Raw genomic sequence first — 21,555 nt, forward strand, 5'->3', positions numbered from 1 at the left:
TTGATGTGTGTGTGTGTGTGTGTGTGTGTGTGTGTGTGTGTGTGTGTGTGTGGTGTGTGTGTGTGTGTGTGTGTGTGTGTGTGTGTGTGTGTGTGTGTGAGTGTGTTGGATTAGCTTCCTCACATGACTTTTAAACTGGAAACACTGCATGGCTCAAATCCCTAAGAATGAATCAAGAGAAAGATTTTATAACATTAAACAAACACTGAATTCCATCCAAAAAAATAACAATTTACTTTTAGTTACAAAAAAAAGAAAAAGCAGATTTCAGGATGTCGGACTCTCAGCTGAATGAACCTCTGTCATTTATTTCATCTATTTATATATTTATGTATCTTCATAGACGGGATGATCTGAAGCCGCAGTCCGAATAAAGGAAGATATGTCGTTCTCTGATATGAATAAATCTGCGAGCTATAACCTGAGGAGTTCAGGAGTGATGAATCATGTCATAATAAGTTATTATAGGCTACATTTGTGTTAAGAATATTCTCCGCTGAAGATCACACTATGTTTGCTGAACTAAAGGTGAAGTGTGTTCTGTGTGTGTGTGTGTCAGTGAGTTCGCGGAATGTTCGCGGTCACGTGGGGATCAGGGATGCTGGAGTCACGCGCACGCGCTCAGCCCTATATAAACTCCAGCAGAATATTAATAATAATTCCTCAAAACACTGGATCTGCAGCGAGTGTCCGAGGAAAAGCAAAACCTTGAGCGATCACACTTCCAGCTCTGATTCACTGATTATGGAGATGATGTTGGAACTTGTGTAGTTTTGAAGATAATGTAGATATTGCTGATTGCGTTCGACACTATTTGATTTATGAATTATTTTTGAGAGTAGGCTACCTGGCTATTTTTAAGACCTTTTCCGAAGGTTTCTTGGAGACTTTTTGTATATTTATTGATTTCTTTTGAGATTGTCCTGATGTGGCGATTGTGTGGAGGTATGCTGCTGCTCGTGCACGCGCTGGTGCTCGTTAGCGCTCAGTTCCCGCGCGTGTGCGTGACGCCGGAGGGCATCAGGAGCGCGCAGTGCTGCCCGTCCCCGTTGGCCCTGGAGAACGATCCGTGTGGCACGAGCTCCGGGCGCGGGAACTGCGTGGACGTGCGTGCGGATGCGCGTGCACACGGGCCTCAGTACCCCTACGATGGACGCGATGATCGCGAGCGTTGGCCCTTGCGCTTCTTCACGCGCGCGTGTCGCTGTAACGGGAACTTCAGCGGCTTCGACTGCGGGCACTGCAAACACGGACTCACCGGAGACGCGTGCGAGCGGCGCGTGCCCGTGGGTCAGGGAAACTCACTCTGTTGTTCAACAGCCCTGCTGAAACACCTGTTTAAAGGGATAGTTCAACCAGAGAGGAACATTAGCCCATGATTTACTCAACCTCAAGTTATCCTGTATGTGACTTACTTCTTTCAGATGAATAGACTACAATCAGAGTTATATTTTAAAAAAATCATATTTAACGCAAAGTAAACAGAGCCGGCGCCAGCCGAGCACTGATGAGGGGGCGTCTGAAATACCGAGAGGGGGCGTTCACATTAACGCACGTCACCACTTTTTGCCAGGGTCGATCTTCTCCCCACCACTTTTTAAAACATCTTCGCGGCACGGATGTACCAATACAAATTAATAAAACATCTCCAGTTAACTAGCAGAGGATTCATTTTGTTCGTTTGTCAAATTAGAGTTGTTCTAGCGCTGAAATGTGTTGCTTTTTAAATCAAGTGATCGTTGCCGCTGCGATCAGTGAAGCGGATACAGTGTTGTCTTGTGGCTCGTGCAGTTTTCACACTTACGCGCGTTTCAATCTATCGCTGTTGCGGGAGACTCTATTCGTTACAATGAAATCACAAAAGAAAATGCACACAAACGTGTCCCTGCTTGATATAGACTGCTATAGACGATTGATAATTCATGCGCGTGATAATTCATTTTATGCAGGATTTATGCATTTTTTTCCGATAAACAATTTTTAAATAAATGAAAGCAATATAATTTATAAATTGCAGGATTTATGCATTTTTTTCGATAAACAATTTTTAAATAAATCAAAGCAATATAATTTATAAATTGCAGGATGTATGCATTTTTTTCGATAAACAATTTTTAAATAAATGAAAGCAATATAATTTATAAATTGCAGGATTTATGCATTTTTTTCGATAAACAATTTTTAAATAAATGAAAGCAATAATGTTTTTATTAAATTGTTATCACTTTAAATACTCATTCATTTGCACGCTGTGTCCGAGCCCGGCCCGGCCCGACAAATTAACTGTAATTATGAGCCCGAGCCTGTTTAGGGATAAAAATTGCTAGCTATGAAATTAGCCTTGGCAAGACAAAGACGTCAGCTATTTTGTTTAAAAAATCAGCAACATTTCCTCTAAATTTACTGACGTTCTCAACTACTTTCTATACTTTCCCCCGCCCGCAACATTAATGTTTTATCCCGCTCCTGCCCACAAATAGACTTTTTTTCTGTACCTCCAAAATACAAATAGGCTACTACTTGTCGCCATCATACACATCAGACATCAGCATAAATGCTCCTGATAAATTTGTTACTAAAGCATTAACTTTAAAGCTTGTTAAAGCACACATATAGTTGTTCTTGTTGCTTTTCTGCAACAGAAGAATAAAAATGTATTCCTTTTTATATGTTTTATTCATAAATATTTCTAGTTTGAGGGAGTGCCGTGATTCGCGAATCGTTTTATTCTCCCGCAACCCGCACACACAGAGTGATGTGCATTACCGCCCGCGCCCGCGCTCGGCCATCAAATCTAGTCCCGCGCCGCACTCTGTTGCGTTGGGAGTGCACGTCTCTAGATCAAAGGCCCGGCCCGGCCCGAGGATAGTGACGGGAAATATCGTCGGTTCGGGTCAAGTTCGGGCTCGGGCAGAGAATCTAGCAGCTAAGCTCTAATTGAGAGTGACATAACCACAAAACTAAACAACGAGGGCATCATCAACGCATGATGCCATGTCTAAACGCAGGATTTTGCTGCATTAGGTAAGGCAATGTTTATTTGTATTGGCTGCCAGGCATACAGTGCTTGTTTTTTTTTTTTTGCTCAAATTAACAGTTTGTAAACGTATAGTTGCGCTAATAACAAGTGAGTTAACGGGAGCGTTTATACTGGGACGTTTAAGTTGTTGCTAGGCGACGTTGGTTAAAACTACATGGTTAGGAAATCTATTTAAATGCAGGGGAAGCGCACATCTTAGCCTTACCCTGGAGTTGGTTCACCCTCCGCCTATGCCGACTCTCCCGATTGCTCCCGATTGCCCCCGATATGCATTATTCAACCTTGAAATTATGGAATATCCGTTCTACAGTCCGTAGCCGTCGTGTGATCTTTCCCGTATGAGAAATTTAACGTAATGCTAGGGTGAGCGAGCACGCAAAATCAAACGACCAATCAAAATTCGACTTTGTCTAACAGACTGTCCTTAATTAAAATATTATTTATTCAGCTTAATATTCACAAAAACAAGAAAATGTGAAAATCTAATTGGCAAATGTGACTTTTAAATAGCATATTTTATCAGTACAATCCCGTTTACATTCATGGTGATCTGAGGGGGCGGGAGAGTCCCGTTGAGGGGGCGTCGCTCCCTCACGCCCCCCCGTGGCGCCGGCCCTGAAAGTAAAATTCTAGCTTCTGGCCAAACAGTCTACTTACGCCTAAAGTGCAACACAACGTAGTGACATGGCGTAAATATTAGCAGTGTGTCGCATTACTCGCAAAAGTTAAGTTTTAGACTTAAATCTGTTTGTTTGTTTGTTTGGCCGGAAGCTAGTTATTCTACTTTATAAAGTTTTAAATATGGATATTTTTCATACACAATGATGGACAGATGCACTTTTATGATGGAAAGATGCACTTTTATGATGGATAGATGCACTTTTATGATGGATAGATGCACTTTTATTATGGATAGATGCACTTTTATGTATTTCAAAACAGAAACAGTCATTCACTGCCATTATAAAGCTTGGAAGAGCCAGGACATTTTTTTAATATAACTCAGATTGTATTCGTCTGAAAGAAGAATGTCATATACACCTATGACTTGAAGGTGAGTAAATTATGGGCTAATTTTAATTTTTGGGTGAACTGTGCCTTTAACCAGAGGATCAGTCTTGGCCAAACAGATTCACATGTTGAGTTTGGCCTGGTGGTTATTTCAGCAGGGAACTGTTCATATTTAATATAACGTTTATTTAATTATACATAAGTATCAATTATGTGTAAAATGTTAATATACATTTAAAATTTTTATGATTGTGATTCTCCAGTGCGGAGGAATGTGATGCAGCTCAGCGCGGAGGAGAAGCGCGCGTTCGTGAACGCGCTGGACCGGGCCAAGCGCGCGCCCCACCCGGACCTCGTGATCGCGACCCGCCGGTACCCCGAGATCTTCGGGCCGGACAACAACACGGCGCAGTTCGAGAACATCAGCATCTATAACCTGTTCGTGTGGTCCCACTATTACTCGGTCAGCAAGACGTTCCTCGGGCCCGCGCAGGACAGCTTCGGCGGGGTGGACTTCAGTCACGAGGGGCCCGGGTTCGTCACGTGGCACCGGTACCATTTACTGCAGCTCGAGCGGGACATGCAGGTACTGTTGATCATTTGCGTCATCTTGAACATTTAAATATTGTGTTGCGTAGACAATTCCATGACAAACCGTTCAATTGTGTGGTAAAGTGGAAAAGGCTTAAGGAAAAATAATAAAAACAAACAAAAAATCCCTGTAAAATAAGAAATAAATAATAAAACAACAAGATTCAAATAATAAATAAATTAGATTAAAAACAGTTATTGATAAAAGTGTGATTAAAATAAAAATTTATTTTTTAATATATTATATATATATATATAAATAACTAAATAAATGGGGAAAAATAAAGGAAAAAAATACTTGTTTGATTGTAGATTTACAATTTTTCAGTGCATAAGTTTGTTTATAAAAGAGAGGTGCTTTTTAAGTTTTAGGAGGGACAATATTTGGAGGTCGGTGTGGTCTATATTGAAAAGCTCTGACCCAAAAATCCTTCTTTACACACTTCAAACTGAAATCCTGTTTATGTTGGAATTCCCCTTTGGATCCGATGCAAATAATGATTCCAGTGTTTATTTGATAAAGAATCTAATGATCTGTGATTGTAGATCGATACTCCAGATACTCATGATCCGTGAACCGTTATATGTGATTATAATCAGAGTAATGGAAAGGAACACACAGATTCACCCTTTATGTGCGGAACATGTGATTAAGCGTTTAACACACAGTCTCACACAAAGACTCGTCTGTCTCAGAGCCAGAGCCTCACAGCGCTTCATCACTTGTTTCATACTGTTCTGTTATTGTCAACTATACAGAATGGACGATTAAAGCAGTATCATTGCTTACTTTATTCATTACATGTGCATAACAGCATTACAAGTGCCATAGCCTAGCTCTCTGTCTGTACGTCACCCAAATCCGTCCGTGCGTCACTCCAATCTGTCCCCTTGGGAACATGACAGGAAAACTAACAATCCACTTGTTACATCCTTTCTCTTTTTTCTTTTTTCTTTTCCTCACAAGTTATACATTTTCTTTGTAAACAAAATTAACATTTTCTTCTTTGTAAACAAAATTAATATTTTCTTCTTTGTAAACAAAATTAACATTTTCTTCTTTGTAAACAAAATTAATATTTTCTTCTTTGTAAACAAAATTAACATTTTCTTCTTAGTGCCTTCAGATGTAAAACATTAATGCTTCAGAAAAATGCATGTAATGATCTTGCCTAAACTCAAAAGCAAACTTATAATATGTCCTCTTAGGATATTACTTCAAGTGCATATTTTGTAAACTTATTCTTGACAAATTAACTGTGCAATCAATAACTCATTTCCCCTTTTCCCCTCTCTTGTACAGTGCAACCGCAACTCACAACCATACCTAGAAAATTACCAAACAGGTCATATTTTAAACTCACTTAGTATAATCCCTCAAATAGGTAGGCATTTTAACCTGACGACCAGAACTCGTAGTAACAGTGCTTTGATCACTACCCTGACCACATTCAGCAGCTACAGTTCGTGTGTTTGTCAAAACCCCTGTTTGTGCAGACGTTGAGGGTGGGCAGTAGTTGTGCCTGAGGTGGCGACGGTTTCTCCTCAGAACACTACCCGACTCCAACTCAACCTCATAAGATCTGGGACTCACTGGTCTAATCACTCTAGCTGTTTTCCAGGTTTTACAAGGCTCAAATGGTTGGACTCGAACACTGTCCCCTGATGTGAAACAGTCCAAGTCTTTTGCCGTACGGTTGTAGTATTTCTCCAGTCTTTGTCTGTTGTTAATCAGTCCCTGTTTGTTGTTTGACACTTTAGGCTCCAACAGTGTCTCTTTAGTAGGAAGAAGGGTCCGGGTCCTCCTGCTGAGAAGTCTCTGTGCTGGACTGGTGGCGAGACCTTGGCTCGGTGTGTTGCGATGGTCCAGTAGGGCTAAGTATGGATCCTGTCCAGCAGCTGCAGCTTTCTGCATAAGACGTTTTGCTGTTTTGACAGCTGACTCAGCCTTTCCATTGCTTTGTGGATACCCGGGTGACGATGTTCTGTGCATAAATTCCCACTTTTGGCTGAACATTTTAAAGTCGTGTGATGAGTACTGTGGTCCGTTATCAGAGATGAGCACATCTGGAATACCCTGCCGAGCAAAGTGTGCTTTCAGTTTGTGAATCACTGTGGTACTTTTGGTGTCCGGTAAATAATCCACCTCCCAAAAATTTGAATAATAGTCCACAGTTACTAGGTAGTCTTTATTGTTCTAAGAAAACAAATCAGTTCCTACCTTAGCCCAAGGTCTGTAGGCAATGTCATGGGGATGCAATGTCTCTTTTTGTTGCTTAGGGTCAACTGACCTGCAGATGTCACATTTGGAAATAAACGTCTTTATTTGCTCAGTCATCCCTTGCCAGTACACACACTCGCGTGCTCGTCTGAGGCATCCTTCCACGCCCAGATGTGTTGAGTGTATGCGGCTGGTCAGGTCAGCTCTTAGTGTGTCAGGAATAACTGCTTTTTCTCCCCTGAACACTATGCCATTCTGAAAGCTCAGCTCGTCCTGAAAAGCAAAATAGTGTTGAATGTATTGCTCAATGTCTTTTTTGTTCTTAGGCCATCCTGTAAGAATCAACTTAATCACTTCTTGCAACTTTGCGTCCTCCTTTGTTGCATCGCGAATGGCTGTTAGTCTTTCTGCAGAGATAGGCAAGTATGTGATCATGTTAACAGTCTCTAGATCTGCCTCTGTGTCTCCCTGATTGCTTTCAGGTAAATATGCTCTGCTTAGTGTGTCAGCTAGTAGCATGTCTCGCCCAGGCACATAGATCACATTAATGTCGTATTTCTGCAGTCTGAGTAACATTCTCTGCAATCTCTTTGGTGCACTAAGTAGCGGTTTTCTCACAATATTCTCCAGTGGCTTATGGTCACTTTGAACAGTCACTTTTCTACCATAAGTATATTGATGGAACTTTTCCATTCCGAACACTATGGCCAAACATTCTTTTTCTATCTGTGCGTAACCCCTTTCTGTGGGTGTCAGCGCTCTGCTTGCAAATGCCACAGGTTTACCTTTCTGTGTCAGGGCTGCTCCTAGTCCGGTCTCTGAGGCATCACATTGCAGGGTTAACTCCTCATTTTGATCATAGTACTTTAGCAGTGGTGCGTTTGTTATTTTGTCTTTCAATCTTTTAAAAGCTGTCTCGTGCACCTCAGTCCACTCCCACATGGTGTCCTTGTGTGTAAGTTGTCTCAAAACTTCACAGTCATCAGATAGATGATCACAAAACTTTGAAAGGTAGTTCAGCATACCTACAAGTCTCTGTACCCCCTTGACATCTGTAGGCCTCGGCAACTCCCGCACTGCCCGCACTTTCTCCGGGTCAATGCGGAGGCCTTCTGCTGTCAGCAAGTGTCCAATGTAGGGTACAGACTCTCTCCTCAGTTTAAACTTCTCTGCATTGAGTTTAATGTCTCTTTGTCTGCACCTCATTAGAAAACATCTCAAGTTTTCCTCATGATCCTTGTCCGCTTCCTCTTGTGTATCACCCTCCCCCGTGATCAGTATATCATCCGCAATGATATACAAACCCGGTAAGCCCTCTAGTGCTTGCATGAGTTTCCTTTGAAAGACTTCCGGAGCTGGGCTTATACCCATTGGCATCCTGAGCCAACGATACCGTCCGAAGGGGGTTGCAAACGTGGTGAGGTAACTGGACACTTCATCCAGCTTGACGTGCCAAAATCCATGCTTTACATCACAAACAGTGAATACCTTGGATTTTGAGAGTCCTGGTAGGACATCATCAATAGTCGGAAGAGGAAAATGGCTCCGTTTTAGTGCTCTATTCAGTGGTTTGGGGTCTATACAGATCCTTGGCTTTCCATTTGGTTTTGTCACTGACACCATACTGCTTATCCAGTCAGTGCTGCGCTCCACAGGTGCTATGATTTCTTGGCTTTCAAGATTCTTTAGTTCCTCTTTGAGGGGGGTCATCATTGCTACTGGCACTCTGCGTTTAGGCAGTTTTACTGGTGGTACACTTTTGTCTATTTCAATGTTGTACTCGCCAATGTACAGCCAACGCCTGTGAAAACATCTCCGAACTCTGACTTTATTTTCTCCATATTTGTCAGCTGCACACTGTTGTCAGTCGTTTTGTCTGTACTTTGTGTTTTCACTATACTGTCAATCGCCAGTATGTTCTCATACTGCACTTTGATCAATTTCATGGCTTCTCTAGCCTTTCTTCCCAGTAGCGGGATCCTGTCCTCCTGGTCCACCACTTGAAACTCAAGTCTGTATAGTTTCTCATTTCTCGGATTTCGGAGTTTGACATTACATTTTCCAAGTGGGCGTAATCTGCTTTTGTTGTACATGACAAGTACTTTCTCTGTGTGATCCAATTGTATATTTGGGTTCAACAGTTGCATTGGGATAACATTACAGGTAGCACCACAGTCTATCTGAAAGTTAACTAGCTTTTTGTCCAACAACATCCCTGCAAAGAGATGTTGACTTTTGCTGTGTGCTTCTTTCACCTGATTTATTGTCTCTTGGTTTTCTTTGATGTCTGTTATTGTCATGATGTCCTCACACGATTCACTTGACTCTGAAATTGTGTGTACCGGTCTGCCTTTCTTGTTTTTCTCAAACTTTGACTGTCTGTCTGTACGTCACCCAAATCCGTCCGTGCGTCACTCCAATCTGTCCCCTTGGGAACATGACAGGAAAACTAACAATCCACTTGTTACATCACTGAAGACAGTAGTTTTTTACTTTAACAGCCAATGCCATTTACAGCTGGAGATGTTCTACTGTTAATCACCATCTAACTCCGCCAGTGAAGAGCTACTATCAAATTCCCGCCAAATGTATTGCGGCCACGGATCAAAATATAATAAGCGTGAATCAAAAAATAACAAGCATGAATAAAAACTTTAAACACCATAAAAAAATATTTTTCACAAAACTTTAACTTGTGTTCATGCTTTCTTTAAAATGATGTTTTCCTTGGTTTTATTACTCTGTACTTTGCGCTCTCTTTCATTTTCTGCTCATAGTAAAAAAAATAGTACGCTTGTGCTGTTTTTCTCTTCGCTCTTCTTTCCATGTTCTGCGCTTGCTCTTCCAAATGTTGCATTTCGAGTTTCATGTAAATTAGGGCGGGCTTAAGCGTCACCATTGGTCCACTAGTTCTAGATTGACAGCTCCTCCTCTAGCCAATCAAACGAAGAGGGGAGTTGACGTCACTCCAATGCGACTCGCGCTACTGATGCTCTCTCGTACAGGGGAAGACAAGTTTATTTTAAACTTTACAAGGACTTTTAAGCAGTAAAGCTATCTGAACTCTGGACATACAAATAATTAAATTCCTCTTTTTTGAGGTAGCCTACATTTAAATGCGCACACTGGTAATTGGTGTTAAACAATACTTGGCTCATGATGTTATGTTAAGGCAGCTCTAAAACATCATGCAGTTTTGAAACACTACATGTATTTGCAAAAAATAAGTTAAAACGGCCATTTTACCTGTCTGAGGAATTTAGGACTTTGGCCTTTCAACGCTACACACGGCCTTCCTTTATATATATATATATATATATAATTTATTTAGATCCATTACAGACAAGGCATACAGTGCAAAAAGTACAAAACAAATACAAAGGCATTTGTGGTACAGTTCAGAGTATGTAAAACAAAGAACAACAACAACTAAAATTTAAAATAAACGTAGCCTTTGTAAAAGTAAAAAAACAGCACAGCCTACCTGGTGATCCGTTACAGTTAAATACACTATCCGCAAATATTTTCTTAATTGTTGTTGTTAGGCGATCATATAGCCTAGGTAGCCTGGTAAATTAATTCTAGACTAGATGTACCATTTGACAAAAGATTAATGAAAATGATAGTGTACAGAGGAGATTATATTACGTTAGGATTAATGTTTTAAATATAGCTTACATTTTTAATACAGCAACATTATTGAAAAGATCAGGGATAGGTAACGTTGTTTCTGGAGTGCCGCTGTCCTGCAGAGTTTAGCGTGAACTCAGATAAAAACCTAGCAGTATTAATAATCCTAAAGATGATGATTAGCTGGTTCAGGTGTGTTTGATTATGGTTGGAGGAGCTAAACTCTGCACCCAGGAGGACCGATATTGCCCTTATGTCATAGATTAAGTATGAAAGTAAAGCGGCCAGTAGGTGGTGGCAAGTTACTGTCTTTATGAGGGAGTCATTCATTCAAACTTCTCGTTCAAATCAGGAATTCTTTAATGAAACACTGTTGTGTGGCTCGCAGGTGATCGACGCTCACAGTGCAAGGTCCAGAAGTAAGGCCAGGGCATTAAAGGTGAATATGATGGATCATCAGACAGGCACAACTGTGACAGGTCGTCGTCGTTAGGGTGATGAATTTAACGATAACGGATCGCCAGGTAGACGTAACAGGTCGAGTTGCAGGCACACATACAGTTTAACGGTGTCCTGCCACGGAAAGATTTTTGTCAGCTGAGCTGATGGTTATCTTCACCTGTAGCTACAAGAGAGCATCAGTAGCGCGAGTCGCATTGGAGTGACGTCAACTCCCCTCTTCGTTTGATTGGCTAGAGGAGGAGCTGTCAATCTAGAACTAGTGGACCAATGGTGACGCTTAAGCCCGCCCTAATTTACATGAAATTTGGAAGAGCAAGCGCAGAACATGGAAAGAAGAGCGAAGAGAAAAACAGCACAAGCGTACAAAAAAATAAATTATTAGCAGAAAATGAAAGAGAGCGCAAAGTACAGAGTAATAAAACCAGGGAAAACATTATTTTAAAGAAAGTATGAACACAAGTTTAAGTTCTGTAAAAAATATTTTTTAATGTGTTTAAAGTTTTTTTTCATGCTTGTTATTTTTTGATTCACGCTTATTATATTTGATCCGTGGCCGCAATACATTTGGTGGGAAATTGATCCCATAAGCTACATTAGCCATATTACATTAGATTTTATATGGATATGGTCCCTGAAGCACAGGTTTTATTAGCTGGCAATTCTAAAACATTTTTTAAAAAACATTATTTAAGCACAAATACAAATTTACTATATAAAATGGTGTTTTTGAAAAAATGTTTATTCACTGTTTAAATTAAAACATGTATGAAAACTTGTGTGATATTCCTTTAAATTTTTTTTAATAGATTTGATTATTATTATTTTAAAAAGTAAATCTTACAATGCAATTTCTTTCATAATTTCTTGAGTTACTTTCTCTCTACAAACTTTAATTTTGGTGGGTTGTAAAGACATTTGAGTTTCTGTGTGTTTTAATAAACTATTATTATTAGGCCTACTTGAAGTATACTCTACTATATATTTCTGTAATATTTTCTTCAAGTTATACCAAACTTTTATTTTGACAGGTTGTCATGAAGGGTTTAAAGTTTGTGAGTGTATATGATACGAATGAATGACAATAGTTTTATCAAATGAAATGGTAAAATTCTTGTGAAGTGACTCTTATAAAGCTCTGCTATGACGTTTAAATGTGTGTGTCCTCATGAGCTGAAAACCACAAGTGTGTAGTGTGTAGTGGAGCATGCATTCACAGAGACACGCAGAAGAGGCAGAGTTTATTTCAATAGCAGTCTTTCTGAGCTTTAATATTCATAGACACTAGTACATATCGAGATTTGATTCATTGTACATCCCTACTTTTGATTTAAAAAATGGCCCAATTCCGTGACGTTCTGCTTTACAGTAGACTACATTTAGATTTTACAAGTTACATTTACACTAAGTTACATCATGTACATCTGACGGTTTCTCTCAGATAATTACTGTGATCTGACGGTTTCTCTCAGATAATAACTGTGATCTGATGGGTTTCTCTCAGATAATAACTGTGATCTGATGGGTTTCTCTCAGATAATTACTGTGATCTGACAGGTTTCTCTCAGATAATTACTGTGATCTGACGGGTTTCTCTCAGATAATTACTGTGATCTGACGGTTTCTCTCAGATAATTACTGTGATCTGATGGGTTTCTCTCAGATAATTACTGTGATCTGATGGGTTTCTCTCAGATAATTACTGTGATCTGACAGGTTTCTCTCAGATAATTACTGTGATCTGACGGGTTTCTCTCAGATAATTACTGTGATCTGACGGTTTCTCTCAGATAATAACTGTGATCTGACGGGTTTCTCTCAGATAATAACTGTGATCTGATGGGTTTCTCTCAGATAATAACTGTGATCTGATGGGTTTCTCTCAGATAATTACTGTGATCTGACGGGGTTTCTCTCAGATAATTACTGTGATCTGACAGGTTTCTCTCAGATAATTACTGTGATCTGACGGGGTTTCTCTCAGATAATTACTGTGATCTGACGGGTTTCTCTCAGATAATTACTGTGATCTGATGGTTTCTCTCAGATAATTACTGTGATCTGATGGGTTTCTCTCAGATAATTACTGTGATCTGACGGTTTCTCTCAGATAATTACTGTGATCTGACGGGTTTCTCTCAGATAATTACTGTGATCTGACGGTTTCTCTCAGATAATTACTGTGATCTGACGGGGTTTCTCTCAGATAATTACTGTGATCTGACGGGTTTCTCTCAGATAATTACTGTGATCTGACGGGTTTCTCTCAGATAATTACTGTGATCTGACGGTGGGTTCCTCTCAGATAATTACTGTGATCTGACGGGTTTCTCTCAGATAATTACTGTGATCTGACGGTTTCTCTCAGATAATTACTGTGATCTGATGGGTTTCTCTCAGATAATAACTGTGACCTGACGGGTTTCTCTCAGATAATTACTGTGATCTGACGGGTTTCTCTCAGATAATTACTGTGATCTGACGGGTTTCTCTCAGATAATTACTGTGATCTGACGGGGTTTCTCTCAGATAATTACTGTGATCTGACAGGTTTCTCTCAGATAATTACTGTGATCTGACGGGGTTTCTCTCAGATAATTACTGTGATCTGACGGGTTTCTCTCAGATAATTACTGTGATCTGATGGGTTTCTCTCAGATAATTACTGTGATCTGACGGGTTTCTCTCAGATAATTACTGTGATCTGATGGTTTCTCTCAGATAATTACTGTGATCTGATGGGTTTCTCTCAGATAATTACTGTGATCTGACGGTTTCTCTCAGATAATTACTGTGATCTGACGGGTTTCTCTCAGATAATTACTGTGATCTGACGGTTTCTCTCAGATAATTACTGTGATCTGACGGGGTTTCTCTCAGATAATTACTGTGATCTGACGGGTTTCTCTCAGATAATTACTGTGATCTGACGGGTTTCTCTCAGATAATTACTGTGATCTGACGGTGGGTTCCTCTCAGATAATTACTGTGATCTGACGGGTTTCTCTCAGATAATTACTGTGATCTGACGGTTTCTCTCAGATAATTACTGTGATCTGATGGGTTTCTCTCAGATAATAACTGTGACCTGACGGGTTTCTCTCAGATAATTACTGTGATCTGACGGGTTTCTCTCAGATAATTACTGTGATCTGACGGGTTTCTCTCAGATAATTACTGTGATCTGATGGGTTTCTCTCAGATAATTACTGTGATCTGATGGGTTTCTCTCAGGTTTCTCTCAGATAATTACTGTGATCTGATGGGTTTCTCTCAGATAATTACTGTGATCTGATGGGTTTCTCTCAGATAATTACTGTAATCTGACGGGTTTCTCTCAGATAATTACTGTGATCTGACGGGGTTTCTCTCAGATAATTACTGTGATCTGATGGGTTTCTCTCAGATAATTACTGTGATCTGATGGGTTTCTCTCAGGTTTCTCTCAGATAATTACTGTGATCTGATGGGTTTCTCTCAGATAATTACTGTGATCTGATGGGTTTCTCTCAGGTTTCTCTCAGATAATTACTGTGATCTGATGGGTTTCTCTCAGATAATTACTGTGATCTGATGGGTTTCTCTCAGGTTTCTCTCAGATAATTACTGTGATCTGACGGGTTTCTCTCAGATAATTACTGTGATCTGATGGGTTTCTCTCAGATAATTACTGTGATCTGACGGGTTTCTCTCAGGACATGTTGGGAGACCCGAGCTTCGCGCTGCCGTACTGGAACTTCGCGATCGGCGGGAGTGTGTGTGACATCTGCACGGATGATCTGATGGGCGCGCGCAGCTCCTTCGATGCCAACTCCATCAGCTCCAACTCCATCTTCTCACGTTGGAGGGTCGTGTGTGAGAGCGTGGAGGAGTATGACACACTGGGGACCATCTGCAACAGTGAGATCCCATCACCAGGAGCATAACTATAACCATAATACTAGCGTTCACACCAGGAACTATAACCATAACTATACTAGCGTTCAAACCAGGAACCATAACTACAACCATAACTATACTAGCGTTCACACCAGGAACCATAACTATACTAGCGTTCAAAACAGGAACCATAACTATAACCATAACTATACTAGCGTTCAAACCTGGAACCATAACTATACTAGCGTTCACACCAGGAACCATAACTATACTTGCGTTCAAACCAGGAACCATAACTATACTTGCGTTCAAACCAGGAACCATAACTATACTAGCGTTCACACCAGGAACCATAACTATACTAGCGTTCACACCAGGAACCATAACTATAACCATAACTATACTAGCGTTCAAACCAGGAACCATAACTATAACCATAACTAAACTAGGGTTCAAACCAGGAACCATAACTATACTAGCGTTCACACCAGGAACCATAACTATACTAGCGTTCACACCAGGAACCATAATTATACTAGCGTTCAAACCAGGAACCATAACTATAACCATAACTATACTAGCGTTCAAACCAGGAACCATAACTATACTAGCGTTCACACCAGGAACCATAACTATACTTGCGTTCAAACCAGGAACCATAACTATACTAGCGTTCAAACCAGGAACCATAACTATAACCATAACTATACTAGGGTTCAAACCAGGAACCATAACTATACTTGCGTTCAAACCAGGAACCATAACTATACTAGCGTTCAAACCAGGAACCATAACTATAACCATAACTATACTAGCGTTCACACCTGGAATCATAACTACACTAGCGTTCACACCGGGAACCATAACTATAACCATAACTATACTAGCGTTCAAACCAGGAACCATAACTACTGTATAATCATAACTATACTAGCGTTCAAACCAGGAACCATAAGTATAACCATAACTATACTAGCGTTCAAACCAGGAACCATAACTACTGTATAATCATAACTATACTTGCGTTCAAACCAGGAACCATAACTATAACCCTAACTATACTAGCGTTCACACCAGCAACCATAACTATAACCATAACTATACTAGCGTTCAAACCAGGAACCATAACTATAACCATAACTAAACTAGGGTTCAAACCAGGAACCATAACTATACTAGCGTTCAAAACAGGAACCATAACTATAACCATAACTATACTAGCGTTCACACCAATAACCATAACTATAATCATAATTATATCAGCATTCACATCAGCATTCTGTTTATTCTGCAGTTTTGTCGCCTGTCTCTTTAAATGCTCGCGCTCTTAAAGCAGGATGGATTCTTATTGGCTGTCAGTGTTTTTAGCATTCATCGATCTAATAGTGTTTCCAATGATATTTTTATAGTTGTGGTTAAATAATCATTTGTATTTAGAATTACTTTTAGAGCGATACCTTTATAGTGTGAACGTGTATAGTGTTTCTTGTCATTCCCCACACAGTGAGACCTTCCCATAGCTGACCCTGAATGATTAATTACAAAAACAATAATTGTGGCAACATTTGAAACCTTTAATCATGTTATTAATCTGTATTTTTGTCTGTTTTCCAGCACAGGCTACAGGCAAAATCAGTTTTTAACTCCACTTCAGCAGCACTTATATACAATGAAACTTACAGTTTGATTCATATCCATATTCTGAAGGATTTTACTAAGGGGTTTGTTCATATCTCATTCAGACTGATTTATACAACATTTTACTCCTAAAAATGCGGTTTGTTGACAGTATTTTCTGATTTATTGAGTGATAAAAAGAGAAATCCAAAATCCACTCTATAAAAACCTTTAAAAAAAACTTAAATCTATAAAAACTCTAATATGTGAACAAAGTCAAACATACATTTTGAATCTGGTTTCATCCAGTGTTCAGATTTATGTACTGGAAATGTATTCAAATTAGTGTATATTTGCATATTTAAACACAATATTTCACTTGTTACACAAAACAATCGTCTTAATGTACTGTGGCTGAAGTCTTGCCTTGAAAAGAACATTAGAACAAAAATTCAAAAATGCAAACAGTTTTTTCATTACAAATTCTGCACAATATGATCAGAAACATTAATTTCATATTTTCTTTAATAATAAACCTCACTATATTGAGTGAATTTTAAAGATATATCAATATTTCTTGTGAAGTGCATGTGAACGATTAATATTGTTATTGGTTTTATTAACATCAGATTGATTATTATTATCATTATTAATATTATTGTTATTATTATAAGAATTATTTGTATTACTATTTTATAAGTAATAATATCATCATCATCAATATTATTGTTATTATTGTTTATGAATATACATCTTTTTAATTTGATTATTAATATTATTATAATTTTGTACTTCTTTCTTTTATGATATATTATGAAATTGCTATGACCATTGTTATTAATGTGAGTGTTATGGTTCTGTGAGGTTCGGAGAGCAGCCCGATCCGCAGGAACCCTGCCGGTAACGTTGCGCGGCCGATGGTGCAGCGGCTGCCGGAGCCTCGGGATGTGGCGTCGTGTTTAGAGCTCAACGCCTTCGACTCGCCACCCTTCTACTCCACCTCGTCTGACAGCTTCAGGAACAGCATTGAGGGTGAGATGCACGCAGTCAACTCTAGTGGACTTTAGTTGACTCTAGTGAACTTTAGTGAACTAGTTGACTCTAGTGAACACTAGTGATTAGTGGTCGACCGATATGGGTTTTTTGATGGCCGATGCCGTTATCTTAGAGAGCAGGGTGGCCGATATATATATATATATATATATATATATATATATATACACACACACACTTTATATTTATATAAATCAATATTTAATAAATTTGATAAATTTAATAAATCTTTAAAAATCTTTAAAATAAACATCCTTGAATCTGCAATCCTATTACAGAATTTTTCACAAATAAAGTAATTGTTTAAAAATATGTGGATATGTGAATAAAAAGGAAGTAAACACTGTAACAGGGCACTCAGTAATCTGGTAATTAATCAGTAATCAGTGATAAACATATTTTTTCAAATAAAGACTTTTTTTTACTTTGACTTTTGACAAGGTAACGCTAATTTAACATGGGCTACAGCACACAGCGAAAACGACATGAATATGACACAGTGGGCCACTGGATATAGCACAGCATATTTTAAAATGAAGGATTTAAAGTGTTTCGATCGAGTCTCCTGTGAAGCTGATCTTCTGTTCGCATTCACTCATTGCGCACGGACCGTCACTCGCAGGAACACGTTTATGAGGCTACAAACGCACACTTCACAAGATATCACAGCTGGATTCGATTAAATCTGCAAGGTTTGTGAAATTAAATGTTTATTAGATATTCAGAGATTTGTTTAAATTATGTAGATGCGCATTTGCTGAATGTTGAACGTAAATGAGAAAGAATTTTAGGCTGATTGTTTGCCTTTTCGGTTACAAATACTATAAAAGCAAACCTATTACTTTTTCGCATACCATTTACTTTCTTTGATCAGTTCTGTAGCCACCGGTTCTGTCTAACAAAGTATTATTTCTGACTGACAGAGATCGTAAACTAATGAAGACGGAGAATGTGAGTGAGAGCTGTGTTCTCTTCTCAGGTGCTGGTGTTCTCAGCGCCGCCCGTCAAAATAAAAGTCCCGCTTCCAACACATCGGCCAATCAGAAAAACCTATTGGCCGATGCCGATATTTTAAAAAAGCCAATATATCGGCCGTGGCGATATATCGTCGACCACTACTAGTGATATCTAGTTAACTCTAGTAAACTTAAGTGAACTCTAGTTAACTAGTAAACTTTAGTTAACTCTAATGAACTTTAGTTGACTCTGCTGAACTTTAGTTAACTCTAGTGAAGTATAGTGAACTCTAATTGACTCTAGTGAACTCAAGTAAACTTAAGTGAACTCTAGTTAACTAGTAAACTTTAGTTAATTCTAGTGAAACTTTAGTGAATTCTAGTGAAGACTAGTTAACTCTAGTGAACTAGTTGACTCTAGTGAACGCTAGTGATCTCTAGTTGACTAGTGAACTCAAGTAAACTTAAGTGAAATCTAGTTAACTAGTAAACTTTAGTTAAATCTAGTGAACTTTAGTTGACTCTGGTGAACCTTAGTTAACTCTAGTGAAGTCTAGTGAACTAGTTGACTCTAGTGAATGCTAGTGATCTCTAGTTGACCTTGTTAGGGTACAGCGCTCCTGAGGGGAACTATGACCCGGCGATGCGTAGTCTGCATAACCTGAAGTCTAGTGAACTTTAGTGAACTCTAGATGTGGTGTTGTCTTGTTAGGGTACAGCGCTTCTGAGGGGAACTATGACCCTGCGGTGCGTAGTCTGCATAACCTGAAGTCTAGTGAACTAGTTGACTCTAGTGAAAGCTAGTGATCTCTAGTTGACTAGTGAACTCAAGTAAACTTAAGTGAAATCTAGTTAACTAGTAAACTTTAGTTAAATCTAGTGAACTTTAGTTGACTCTGGTGAACCTTAGTTAACTCTAGTGAAGTCTAGTGAACTAGTTGACTCTAGTGAATGCTAGTGATCTCTAGTTGACTCTTGTTAGGGTACAGCGCTCCTGAGGGGAACTATGACCCTGCGGTGCGCAGTCTGCATAACCTGAAGTCTAGTGAACTTTAGTGAACTCTAGATGTGGTGTTGTCTTGTTAGGGTACAGCGCTCCTGAGGGGAACTATGACCCTGCGGTGCGTAGTCTGCATAACCTGAAGTCTAGTGAACTTTAGTGAACTCTAGATGTGGTGTTGTCTTGTTAGGGTACAGCGCTCCTGAGGGGAACTATGACCCTGCGGTGCGTAGTCTGCATAACCTGAAGTCTAGTGAACGTTAGTGAACTCTAGATGTGGTGTTGTCTTGTTAGGGTACAGCGCTCCTGAGGGGAACTATGACCCTGCGGTGCGCAGTCTGCATAACCTGGCTCATCTGTTCCTGAACGGGACGGGTGGTCAGACTCATCTCTCGCCCAACGACCCCGTGTTCCTGCTGCTGCACACCTTCACTGACGCCATCTTCGACGAGTGGCTGCGCAGACACAGTCCAGGTCAGGCCCTCCGTCACTGTCAGTCTTAGAGGACTGGCTGGAGGTTAACGTGTGTGTGTGTGTGTTCCTCCAGACGCCTCCGTCTATCCGCTGGAAAACACTCCCATCGGCCACAACAGGGAGTTTAACATGGTGCCCTTCTGGCCGCCGGTGACCAACGCAGAGATGTTCCTCACAGCACCGGAAAACCTGGGATACTCCTATGAGATCGAGTGGCCAGGTCAGCTTCATCATTATTATTATTATTTATGATCATCATTATTATTATTGTTTATGATTATTTTTTATATGATGATGATGATTATTAATATTATTTATTATCAGTCAACTCTAGTAAACTCTAGTTGTCTCTAGTAAACTTTGGTGAACTAGCTGACTAGTGAACTTTAGTGAACTCTACTGGACTCTAGTGAACTTTAGTGAACTCTCCTGAACATTAGTGAACTTTGGTGAACTCTACTGGACTCTAGTGAACTTTAGTGAACTCTCCTGAACATTAGTGAACTCTAGTTGACTCTAGTGAACTTTGGTGAACTCTACTGGACTCTAATGAACATTAGTGAACTCTAGTAAACTCTAGTGAACTCTTGTGAACTCTAGTTGACTAGTAAAATTTGGTGACTTGTTGACTAGTGAACTCTACTGGACTCTAGTGAACTCTAGTTGACTCTAGTGAACTTTGGTGAACTCTACTGGACTCTAGTGAACTATAGTGAACTAGTTGACTCTAGTAAACTTTGCTGAAGTAGTTGACTAGTGAACTCTAATTGACTCTAGTGAACTCTAATCAACTCTAGTGAACTCAAATAAACTTAAGTGTACTGTAGTTAACTCTAGTGAACTCTAGTCAGCACTGAAGTTTAAAATGCTGTTGATGTGTGATTGTCTCATATTTTCAGCTCCTCCTCTCACACTGACCCAGATCATCACCGTAACCGTGGTTGCCGCCCTCATCGCTGTGGCGATTATTTTCGCCACCACCACGTGTGTCATGAGGTCGCGCTCCTATAGGACGGAGGGTCGGCAACCGTTGCTTGGAGACCATTATCAGCGCTACGACGACCACAACAAAACCCAGTCTGTAGTGTAAACAGTGATAAAATGATCTCAAACAGGTACAAGCCTTTACTATGACAAACAGAAGACGACACTCATACAACTACCTGATATCACTGAAATAAAGTGAAATAATCACGACAACAACTTCCATTAATGCTATTTACAAAATATCTTTGGACATTATTTAATAGTTTATTGTGAATACTTTAAAGTCTCATACTAATAAAACTGAAATAAACAACTAACAAACTGAAGTGTACCGAGTGTGGTGTTTCCTCATTCCACCGCTAGATGGCGCTGTTGCTGCACCAGGTGGAATGTTCACAGCAAATGCATGAATACACATTTAACTGAGCGACTTTTGCAAAACATTACTGGCAAAAACATTTACATAACATTATTTAAAGTTTATCGCTTAGAATATTTTTTTTTTAGCTTAATCTGTATCATCATAATAAAACAAAGCAATAATATTCAGTTTCAAGTAATGCAGTTGTTTGGTGTTTCTTAATTTCACCACTGGATGGCGCTGCTGTTTCACTGCTTTTCAACAGGTGATTATATT

General features: G+C 39.5%; 1 protein-coding gene across 1 annotated transcript; it reads left to right on the forward strand.

Moving 5' to 3' along the window:
• Positions 1–607: 607 nt before the first annotated feature.
• On the forward strand, positions 608–21,244 carry tyrp1a (tyrosinase-related protein 1a). The gene is made up of 7 exons (XM_077237953.1): positions 608–1,290; positions 4,315–4,637; positions 14,648–14,852; positions 17,313–17,480; positions 19,752–19,931; positions 20,005–20,151; positions 20,831–21,244. The coding sequence occupies exons 1-7, from the start codon at positions 927–929 to the stop codon at positions 21,019–21,021; spliced, it is 1,578 nt and encodes a 525-aa protein (XP_077094068.1). The 5' UTR covers positions 608–926; the 3' UTR covers positions 21,022–21,244.
• The last annotated feature ends 311 nt before the right edge of the window (positions 21,245–21,555 follow it).

Source organism: Siphateles boraxobius, unplaced genomic scaffold, assembly GCF_051911475.1.
Source record: "Siphateles boraxobius isolate OS27281-9 unplaced genomic scaffold, OSU_SipBor_1 214, whole genome shotgun sequence".
Classification (NCBI taxonomy): domain Eukaryota; kingdom Metazoa; phylum Chordata; class Actinopteri; order Cypriniformes; family Leuciscidae; genus Siphateles; species Siphateles boraxobius.